Source organism: Polyodon spathula, chromosome 10 (assembly GCF_017654505.1).
Source record: "Polyodon spathula isolate WHYD16114869_AA chromosome 10, ASM1765450v1, whole genome shotgun sequence".
In the NCBI taxonomy this organism is placed as follows: Eukaryota; Metazoa; Chordata; class Actinopteri; order Acipenseriformes; family Polyodontidae; genus Polyodon; species Polyodon spathula.
The window spans coordinates 20463402-20475636 of NC_054543.1; the positions used below are offsets into that span (position 1 = coordinate 20463402).

At 35.7% G+C, this 12235-nt stretch overlaps 1 protein-coding gene and 1 long non-coding RNA gene across 2 annotated transcripts in view; one reads left to right on the forward strand and one right to left on the reverse strand.

Annotated features, from left to right (window-relative positions):
• Positions 1 to 8119: 8119 nt before the first annotated feature.
• Positions 8120 to 10610, forward strand: LOC121321916. Its single transcript, XR_005950988.1, has 2 exons — positions 8120 to 8270; positions 9447 to 10610. It is a non-coding gene; the product is annotated as an uncharacterized LOC121321916 (long non-coding RNA).
• LOC121321915 (V-type proton ATPase subunit B, brain isoform-like) overlaps positions 9582 to 12235 on the reverse strand; it is a 91692-nt gene continuing 89038 nt past the window's right edge. The window contains exon 14 of the mRNA XM_041261305.1: positions 9582 to 10816. Coding sequence (XP_041117239.1) covers positions 10674 to 10816 — 143 coding nt within the window. The 3' untranslated portion in view covers positions 9582 to 10673. The remainder of the gene's footprint in view (positions 10817 to 12235) is intronic.

The following is a 12235-nucleotide window of genomic DNA, read 5'->3' on the forward strand; positions in this document are numbered from 1 at the left end:
TCACATTCCAGGGATCAGTGCTCAGTACATTTTATTTAACCAGGAAAGTCTCACTAAAATTAAAATCTCTTTAACAAGCGAGACCTGATCAAGAAGGTGGCATATAAAACAAAAAACTCAACACAACCAATACAAACAAGTTAATCAAACAAAAACAAGTATCCGCTACATAGATGTATATTTTTTGTTTGAAAGCCTTCAAAGTTATTAAGACAGTGAGTTTTAGTTCTTCCTAAAGTTTATTCTAAGACCACAGAGCTAGAAAACTGGATGCCTTTTTACCCCAAATTCTGTATGCAAGGAACTAAAACATTTAGAGCAGTTTTGAGATCTAATATTATAAGTGCTTGTGACAAAGTGGCTGAGTAGCAACAGGTGCAGTTTAGATGCAGTGCATGAAAGAAGCAGACTTTGTGAGTTTTGCAAGTATCCAAATTAAAATGCAATGTGCAATAAAGTTTGGGACCGTGCAGCTTTATGCAATTATCCAGTATGCAAATAAGTGGAGTCAACTGTACTATATAATAAAGCAAACAGTAGCTACTGAATTGGGTTCTTTCACTGCAGCCCATGTATTATTCTATACATGACTTGCTATAGTACTGGCAGTGACTTGAATTCCAGCATAACAGAGTACTGCATCACCTTCTCTTTCAGCACATACATCTCTACAAAGCCCAGGAGTTGAATGGGGAGAGTATGCATCAGGGAAATGAAAATCTGCTTTGGTTTCCTACAGTATTCCAATGTTATCTGCTCAAATGATGCAAGAAAGCCACAGAAAATCCACAAATAAAGTATATTAAAATAAAAAAAGAAAGATATACATACCTCTTGCTTGGTTTTCTTATGCTTCTCCTGTAAACCGTCATACTGATTATTAGCTGTCAAAACAAAGTTACACTGTTAGCTAAGACTCAAATTATAGCTTTGCAAGGTCAGATCAAAATGGACTGTAGTTCCTGAATTATAGAATGTGGAAACATTGTGTGCAGATGCCATGGAAAATTAAAGGCATCAATGGGATTTGTGTCTCAACTAACCCAGTAGATGGCACAGTCATCAGAGTCACATGCTTTATGGCTTACAAACAAAAAGTTGAAATCTCACAATTACATCGGATTTCTCAAACCCAGAAAAGAAGATAAGAATCTTAATATTAGAGCAACAGAACTCTGGACCATTTGGAATGCCTGCAAACATTATAAAACTCAGGGCAGAGATAAACAACATACACATTTGCAGCTGTACAATATAGAACAGAAAGAAATTCATATCTGTGTGCTAAGTACAGTAGTACAATATGCAGAAAGTATTCATATGTACTGCGCTTCTCCTTTATAACGTGTAGTCGGAAGCCATTGGTAAGAGTGTGTGATTTTTGTTCCGCTTTATAACAGGGATACAAGTGCTAGTGTAATGGCATTGTGGGGCAAATGTGAGCCATCTCTTATAACCTGTTCTTTGGTATAAAGGGCTGATGTGGGAGCGCAGTATGTATAGCTGTTTAAAATGACATTGTTGTAATAGCATATATTTCAGTATTTTCTAATACATTCAAACCTGCTTAATACTGTATGACCACTGTTGCTGTGACTCTCCGTTTATTATCACCATGTTGCAATGCCATGGAAGCTGTCAATTATAATAGAACTGACATCCAGCCCACCTAGTATCCATTGGGAAAGCAAAATAATTAAATCGCCGTTGACCAGTACTGAATTGTTCTGACATACAAAGTACAGTAGCAGAATATAGCACACAGGGTTTTAATTATTGTATTGTGCTACTAGACCATATAGTAGAAATAATATATAAATAATATATAAATATACACTATTGTAATTAATGCAATACCTATTATTACCTTATACTAACAGCACAGAAAAAAAACACACATTTGTTGTATCAACACTTTTTCTGTGTTTTAATGGTAAATCCTGATAAAGTCAACTCTCCTGATTGAAATTATATAAAAATAAATCAACTGTCTACTTTTAACAGTGATTTAAATGAGATCTTGGAGCCATTCATTAATCCACTGAAAGTCCTGTAAATAATAGTATTTTGAACACATGCAGCTACAAAATTCAATAGCAATTGGCTCAGAATTGCAGATTTAATGCAGTGACATCTGTCTTAAGTTCCAGCGCTTCACAATAATTGACAACAAACATTTTGCTTCTTCATAATATGCGCAAATGGTTTTTAATGTAATTGTATTATTTTTAACACATGTGGGTACAGACACTGTTAATGTCCAGGTTTGTGATTTGGACAGTGCCACATTGTGCATGCTGAAAGACAGTAATTAACACAACCCTGTTGAGTTTAATGAGGACTGCTTGCATTACAGCTGCTAGCCACTTGTGCACCAACTTTGTTTAAAAGGGTGAGCAAATGCATTAGTTTAACGTGTCATTTTCAATGCAAGACTACCAGTACAGCCTACTAAAATACCCAGAGGCTGTGGAGTGGGAGAGCTCTACTGAGAGCATTCAGTTACTTCATTCAACAGAAGATTTTTTTTTTTGTCAATCTAAAATTTGATTTTAACAGAAATCCGGTATTAAAATACATGTGAATACTTTTCCATATGTGTGTCATAATCAGTCATTTATCATTTCAAGTTTAAAATAGGCATGGTTGACATTATTGTGTCTCATTCTCACCTATTAACTACTGCAAACTATATCTTCCTATTCCAAAACTGAAGTATAAATAAAAATCAATCAACAATCAGCAAAAGAAAAGGGGGGCCAGTGATTTAATTGTCGTACTAATAGGCGTTACAAAAATAGATTTTCAGACCCTGGTTAGCATTAGTTTAGGAAAATAACTGTTAATATATCAAAACAGACATTGAATAACAAAGACCTAACAGGTATAAATACGACATAATCATGAAAATTGTTTAACTTTTGTTTGACAGAAAGCAAACTTTTTGCTGCAGTGTAAGGTACCACTTGCATGAACCCCACTTGCAGTTGGTAACTTTCATCTACAGACATATTTTTGAAACACTTAATTTAAAAAGGCAATTTCAAATACCATCAGTGTTATTTAAAGTGCCCTCTTTAAAAGGGGGAAATGTAAATGTAAAAGCTTTTGACATATTGCATATTCTTTTATTTATTATTTATTTATTTGAAATAAGAGAGCACTTAACTATCTACTCGAATTGGTTTAAAAGCACATTGTTAATATTAATGAAAACACCAAAGAACGTGCTTCGACAAGAATTTAGTCTGTTTATATTGGTAGTGATGCGCTCCAAAGAATATGAAGACACATTTTCAACATACGCAAAGGATACAATCGCCTCCAGGGGCTTTCTTTATCCACGTACAATAAACACACCCAGACCACATCCCAAATAAAAATTAGACATACCAATAAACTATACATGTGTCTTTATTGTAATGTGTATAATAATAACACATGTGTAAAAATTGGTTTAATATAGCACAACTGATTTAAATAAATATTTGAATTCCCTTTGCAGCAAAAAAAACTTTTTATGTTATACACATGTATGGTTTGTTTAAAAAAAAAAAAAAAAAAAAATATAATATATATATATATATATATATATATATATATATATATATATATATATATATATATATATATACAGTATAGACGTATATACAGTATATATAAGATAGCATTAGTATAGATCATTATTGTAGCAGGGGGAGATCTGTGCTGATTCTGCTGGCGTGTTCACAATGCTGCAGGAAGAGGGCGGCAGTCGTCCAACAACCGCCTGTGAGTCATGGCAGTGACACGGGGAGGTGGGAAAGTGGGTGTATGGACTTTCCCCCTCTCTGAATGGCTGAGAGGCGGGTCTTGGGGAGATTGTTAACCCTATAAGTTAATGCTCTGGTGTTTCCTCAGGTCTGCCCTGTTAAACGCGCCGAGAGTGCGGAAGCTCTGGTCCAGAAAGAGTCTCACAGCGAGACAGTGAGAGCGGGGAACCCTTGGGCAGACCCCGAAGTATTGTAAAAGAGCAGGCTAGTTAGCTGGCAGTGTAGGACAGCGATCCAGGTCGCACGGGTAGCGGCGACTGGGATATAGCTGTCACTTGCAGCACCTTTTCTTTGTAGTTTTGTTACTGTTTTATTTTCCCTGTTTCTTTGTGCCTTCTGTTTTGAATTATTGTTTCGAAGCACCTGCAAGGGCGTCGGTATTGTGTACCATCGCTTGGTATGGTACAGCGCCATCTGCGGGACAAAAGAAAAAATAGCAACCCAAAATAAAACTGTGCACCTGTGTGGTGTTGCCAAATTCACCTGTCTGTCTTCTGTGTCAGTGAATTACCCACCACCCTTCCACAAGGTAATATAGTCTTAGTTATTTAAACAAATTGCCGCTAGCATTAAAAAACATACACACAGAACTTGTCACTTTTTTCAAGTCAACGTCTATGTATCAGTTCACCAAAACTACACATTGAAACTCAGTCTTTTTTATGTCAAACTTTACAGCGCATTCTTTTGTCTATGTTTTTTCTTATTTTTTAAATAAATGACTTAAGAATTTTAGAGGATGAATTTTCTCAACTTACCGGCACATCCTGATTAAAAAAAAGTGTTTCCAAATTTATAACTGCATGTTGGTACTTCTGTAGCTAATTGGTATAAAGAAATGAATAGAAGACTTCTAGCACCTTGATCTGAGAAACTTGTTACAGCCTTTATTTGCTTCTCGTCTTCCACCTCCACATCTTTTCATTTGCATATTTATTAACTATTGTTTTCAGATTTTATAAGCTACTTGTGATCTGTAAGTAGGAAGTGAGGACTTCCTTGTTCAGCAAAATCCTGTTGTCGTGACGTTATCGCAAGTTTCAGACGTTCATAGTAAAGAAAACAAGTACATAGTAAAGAAAATGCTAACTGCAGTGTTTGCTTTACCAAAAGAAACAGTGAAAAGAATGTTAACTGAGGTTACTCGAGATGTGTTAGTCTTGGTTGTTTTTGCTCCCTGGCCCCTACACAAATAAATAAATAGGCCTACATAAATGCATCATTTAAGATTTTTTTGTATACTCTTAAAGAGAAAAAAAAAATAGGCATTACAGAAACAGGCAGGATAGAAAAGGTGGAGGGGTACCGCTTTTCAACAAAAATAGTCTTGAAGCCCGAGTGTTAAATCTGGTAGAATAAAAGCAATGCAGAATCAATATGGGTCAGAATAATGGACAAAAATTCAAAGGGCATAATAGGGGCATGCTATAGACTACCAAATTCAGACACCAAGCAAAATAAACTGCTATACAATAACATTAGAAATGATTGCAGTAAAGGAGAAGCCATATCAATGGGAGATTTCAACTTCCCCCCATATAAAATGGGAAAACCTGGTAGGGAGCACAACAGACGAAATTGAAATGGTTGAAATGACAAATGACTGCTTCCTAATGCAATTTGTGAAGGCACTGACCAGAGGGGAGGCATGCCTTGATTTAGTCTTTTCAAATAATTTAGACAGAATAACTAAAACAGATGTCAGAGAACCATTGGCAAACTCAGATCACAACATGGTCTCATTTGAAGTGCTTTTTAAAACCCCAAAAGTAATGACTAATGCTATGGTTTACAATTTGAAAAAGGCCAACTGTGAAAGAAAGCAACAGAGAATAACATAAGTAGATTGGAGTAAAATAGAGAAAACATCCACAGAAAAAGTAGACAAATCAAAATCTAAAACAAAATGGCCAACATGGTTTAATAGATCCATTAAAAAATATTCAGAGAAAAAAGGCACTTTACAGAGCATTTAAAAGGTACCAAGAACAAAGCACACAGAAAGATACTGGAACTGCAAACACAAGTAAAAAAAAGGAGTTAGAAAGGGAGAGAGAAAAATGAGCATTGCTAAGGGGGCTAAAACAATTTCCAAAAAGTTTTTTCCAATATTATAACAGCAAGAGAACATTCAAGGAGGAGGTAAACTGTCTAAGAGATATCAAAATATCATATATATTTAATGATTACTTTTCACAAGTTTTTACAAAGTAGGATACGGACAACCTGTTCCTATCCAGTTTTAAATAACTTTAGCATAATGGAGGCATAAGTGTTAAAGGGACTAAGAGTTCTTAAAATAAACAAATCCCCTGGGCCAGATGAGATCCTCCCAAAAATACTCAAAGAAATGAAAGAAGTTATTTACAAATCATTAACCAAGATCATGCAACAATCTCTTGACACAGGGGTTGTACCGACAGACTGGAAAATTACAAATGTAATACCGACCCACTAAAAGGGAGACAAAACCGAATCAGATAACTACAGACCAATAAGCCTGACTTCTACTATATGTAAACTTATGGAAACTATAATAAGATCCAAAATGGAATACTACCTATAAGGTAAGAGTATCCTGGGAGGCAGCCAGCATGGTTTTAGAAAAAGGAGATTGTGTCTAACTAACCTGCTTGATTTTTTTGAGGATGAAAGATTGACAATGGATAATTGCAAAGCATATGATATGGTTTATTTAGATTTCGAGAAAGCTTTTGACAAAGTCTCGCATAAAAGATTAATTCTCAAACTGAATGAAGTGGGGATTCAATGAAATGCATGCATATGGATTAGGGAGTGGTTAACATGTAGAAAACAGAACTTATTGATTAGAGGAGAAACCTCAAAATGGAGCGAGATAACAAGTACAACAGGGATCAGTATTAGGTCCTCTGCTCTTCCTAATCTATATTAATGACTTAGATTCTGGTATAGTAAGCAAACTTGTTAAATTTGCAGATGACACAAAAATATAAGGAGTGGAAAACACTGTTGCAGCAGCAAAGGTCATTCAAAATGATCCAGGCAGCATTCAGACCTGGACAGACACATAGCAAATGACATTTAATACAGAACAGTGTAAGGTCCTGCACACAGGCAATAAAAATGTGCATTATAAATACCATATGGGACATACTGAAATTGAAGAAGGAATCTATGAAAATCTATTCAGTCTTGAACAAAAGACTACACGGCGATCTGATTCAAGTATTCAAAATTCTAAAAAGTATTGACAATGTCAATCCAAGGAACTTTTTCGAACTGAAAAAAGAAACAAGGACCAGGGGTCACAAATAAAGATTATCTAAAGGGGCATTCAGAACAGAAAATAGGAGGCACTTTTTTATGCAGAGAATTGTGAGAGTCTGGAACCAACTCCCCAGTAATGTTGTTGAAGCTGCCACCCTGGGATCCTTCAAGAAGGTGCTTGATGAGATGCTGGGATCAATAAGCTACTAACAACTAAATTACCAAGATGGGCCAAATGGCCTCCTCTCGTTTGTAAACTTTCTTATGTTCTTATGATTGTGTCGTATTTTGGTGTACACTTGACTGCTGCAGTTAAACATCATATCCTACAGTAGTTTAATAAATGTTTTTTACGCAATTTCCCATTACAGTTACAGTCAAAACATTTTAATATCACTTCAAAGGACTGAGCGACAAAAACGATGTAAATGATGCTATAGGAATATTTCAATACTGTACTTACACCCCGTTCACAGTTGGGGTTTAGGCCAGTCCAGGGCCGGGTGAAATTTAGACCAGCTTTTTGATGTGGCCTAAAGTTCCAATGCGGCCTTAACTCATCAGTGCAGTGACGTACCTCAATCCACTCCCCTACTAGGTCGAGCATAGTAGATCAAAACAATGTCGGTTTTAAGGGGTAGCAGCTGGGACGATGCAGAAATGAACCTTTAAGCGGTACATTTATTCTGCACTTGTCTGGCGTGTCAGGTCTAATTTATTTTCACACGTGCTGTTTTAAATTTTTTTTTCCTGAGTAAAACAGGTTTAAAATGTATTGAATTGCAAAAGGACAGTCCTGCATCTCCAGCCAAGCCCCACCCCTTGTTCGCTGTATTTTGCACATACCTCTTTATATACGTACTCTCCTGATCACTCGTTTTATTACCAAACTCCTCAATAATGCGATCCAAGTCATTATTTTATTACTATAACATCTCACAAAGCTCTGCAAATGTCTGTGATCTGTCCGTGGTCTTTGAGCGCTGGATGCAGAAGCAGCTATTTCCTTTATGTCAGTGTTCTCTGGTGAAAACCTGCAAGTTTGTCCGACAACTCTCGGAAATACTGAGCAGCAGGCCAGAAATAAACCCACCACGGATCCTGGATTTTATGGAACCTACGGCGATCTCCAGCCTGTTAAATAGCAATGAGGAATGCATGGAATACACCGACACTTTGATGATGATGATGCTGGGTCAATCATAAATGGTAAGTATTTCTTCATCGTACAGCTTTCATTAAAACAATAAAACTTGTGTGTGTTTTTGAAATTTGAAATGTGTGTGTGTGTATATATATATATATATATATATATATATATATATATATATATATATATATATATATATATATATATACACACATATATACACACACACACACACACATTTCAAATTGTAGCTAAGATTATAAATCTCAATATTGATAATGTATACGATGTTGCATATTCAGTCACTATTAATATAATAATCAGTATTGTGACTAATGTAATGTACACGTCCTTGTTTGCTGCATTTTCGCATAATCAAACACGATTGCTTCTTTCCACAGTAACCAACTGCAATGTCAACACATGCATTTATCGTATCTTATGCAATAAGTACAATACCAACAGTGTTTCAAAAAATTAGATTACCATATTTACATCTGCAAATTTCCCAGCTCAATCTCTTATGTTGACTTCCGGGAATGCGGTGTTTACGTCACTGTTTACATTCCCAACAAGCATGTCCCCGCAATTTAGCCTTCCTTTTCAGCCATATATGTGAACGCACTTAGGCCCCCTAAAACCTCAACTGTGAACGGAAATTTTGAGGCGGCCCGAGGCCAGCTCAGCAAGTGTGAATGGGGTGTTACATGTATAATAGCAGGCGCTTGTTCCCTTTGACTCCCATTAACCGGGTTTGATATACTATTGAATTGATAATTTTACTGCAGGAGTCATACACTAAAATCCTAAACAATCCTATTCTCTACCCAGAAAATATAAATTATACCAGTGACACCCCTCGTTCAAATGATATCTGAATATTTTGACCCGGTATCATCCCAGCATTAACATTACTGTATTTCTCTCTGATTTTTAACTTGCCCTTAATCCAACTGTATTCTTGTGCAAACAGGTTCCAGGCTTATTCTTGTGTTCACAGTGTTTTCTGTCAAAATGCAGTTACTCCTTTGGTTTCATGTATAAGTCTAAGCGGTTGCATCCAACCATAAGCAACTCCATGGTTGAAGAGAAGTGTAAATGGAAGACGTGGGTGCTGAGATGTTTCTAAACTTGCTTTATTTTACAGTATGGTTATAAAACACTGGGTAAAATTGATAATATTAAAGCCTTGTAGTTGGATTTCTAATAGATGTTCACTTTTTTCTCTTCAACAGTGCATGTGTTTATAGACTCCCATCAAACCCAGGAGCTTATCTCGTGTAGAAGTGGAGATTCCCCAGAGCTTAAAAATTAATCCAGCTGTGGCTTATCCCAACAGGGCATGGTTGAACAATCAGGACAAACAGGAATGACTTTAAGAGCTTTCTATTTGAACTTTTGCACAACACAGAGATTGTAAACATTGTATACATACAGTTGTTATCTTTCAGTAGCATCTGACATCCAAAGATTAAGTATGGATATGAATAAGGGTTAATAGCAATGCAGCAAACATATCACCACTATGAACAGACAACAATTCTCAAATAAGAGATACCTTTTTTAATGCTCTTTAAGTCAGTTATCAATGAGATCTGCAGGTATTCATTCAATGCGTTAAACAAGGTCAACAGAATTACTATCGGCCATAGCACATGCTGATTATTTATGTTTATTGCGCCTCCCATAAGTGTTTTTTTTTTTTTTTTTTTTTGCTTTTTTAATCAATTTCGGCACTGTAGAACATGGGGCTTTAGTTATAATAAAAGGGTGTTTTACTGCTGTACTTTTGTTCATAAATAAAAAGCCATTCAGTGGATAAAAGTACATTTCAGCACTAATCGACTTTACAGAAAGACCAATTTAATAGTGTGCATGTCTTATAGGTATTATCTTGGTCCATTTTTATTTATTCTTAAGTATAAGTATAGTAGAACTGCTGGTCTGTTTGGAATCTTTCCATGATCTGCTGTGTTGAAATAATTAAATAACACTAAATTTGAGACTAAATTATTGCGTTCTTTTAATACAATATAATTTATAATGTGTTAATACGTACAGTTGACCGGGTGCAAGAAAATCCCCAGTATGCTAAATGTAGTTTATTATATAAAAAAAGAAGCCATTATTCTCTATTACTTTGATCTTGTTTAACAAATGATAATTTCTACACATTGTTTATGTGGTGAATTGCATGTTGGCATTATTATTAAACCTTATTCAATTCCTAGTGTGCACTATTCCCCATTGTCTGCTAATTTCAATGCTATTCAAAAGGTAAAAGATACACTTAAAAAAACAGATACAATACTATTTCAAACTTAGTACCACTACACTTCAAAACAGTAAAGTTATCGGAGAGAGGTCATATGGAAGTATACCATTGAAAACGCAAAGGTCTATCACCTAAAATTACAATGACATAAATGGGAAGTTCTCTATCAACATCTTTCCGTTTTGTTTTAATGGCGAGCAGACGATTCCCTTGGGTAAAACTCAGCCACAGTGCTTTGTGGGATTCTCTTCAGCATCTCTTTGGGGAAAATTCGAAGCAGCTGCCACCCAATATCCAAGGTTTCGTATACAGTTCTGTTGTCATATGGACCTGTGAGTAACAAAAGTAGTACATGTTAATAGACATATATACATACCTTTGTTTACAAGTTGAAATTGCACAAATTATTTTTAAAACAAATATTGTGGTGAATTGCTAGAACCTAGGGCACTGTTTTTTTTTTCCCCCGGATCTCATTTTAGAATCTAGTATTCATTCAAATCCAACACCAGGATGACTAAGTCAATTGCAGTTTTCCGAATTACACTGCATTGTTAAGCAAATGCAGAGCTTGATGCAAGGAAAGTAGTCCCTTGGAAACCAGTTATTTAAACATATTCTTTTCCACAATTATCCTTGTAATATAAACAGAATACTCCATGAATGTTCATAGAGTGCGTGGTCATTTCACAGCCATACACAACGCACTTCGGATGCTCATCTGTGTTATATTGCTACTGTATCTTCATTAGTGAAATAACTACAGTACTTTATGAACATTCATGGTGCATCCGCTATATATTAACTCTTTGCAGTCCACATTTTCCCTTTCCTGTCTGACATCATCAAAAAGACGAAAGCACAGGTCTCTAGTCATTTTTTTTTTTTTTCCGGAAAAAGCAAAGAAAACCTTTCAATGGCCGAGTGTGACCAATAGCAGCCATATGAAGCTGGAAAAAAAGGGGTGTATCTGATAGCCCCTGCACCACAGAGATAACATGGACACAAACAAAGGATATAGCTGCTTCCGTATCCAGCACTCAAAGAATATCACAAACATTTGCAAAGATTTTTGAGATGTTATAGTAATAAAATAATGACTTTGATCGCGGAGGAGTTTGGTGATAAGTGAGTGATCAGGAGAGGATTTATCAGTATACAGTGAACAAGGGGTGGGGCTTGGCTGGAGATGCAGTACTGAGTGTCCTTTTTCAATTCAGTGCCTTTTAAACCTGTTTTACTCTGGAAAAAAAAAAAAGATTTAAACAGCACGTGTGAAAATAAATTGAACCTGACGTGCCTGACAAGCGCTGAATAAACCCCACTAAGGGTTAATGAAACCGTTCCAGATTGTTGGTTTACTTAACAATAGTGGTACAACTATTAAATTTATGCATCGATTATTGATCATCTGTTCTTAAATTTCCAGAGCTTGGTGAATTGATGCATCAAAATTACAGCCCAGTTTGAAGTCTCCTGTTGTCAGTTTGCATTAAAACCTTAAGTGTGTGAGAGTGACTTCCTTTAATGATAGTACGGTAGATAAGCAACATCAGCGCGTTGCTAGGATACACACATTAGGCCTCTACATTGGCATTGGATAAGCAAAATCAGAAGTAGGCCTATTGTAGGCATGTTTTCTTATAGTAAAATTAAGGGAATATGTTTTTTTTTTTTTATTATATATATATATATTAAATCTACTGATTACCTTTTGTTTCAAAGCATGTTGTATTTGAATTATATGTC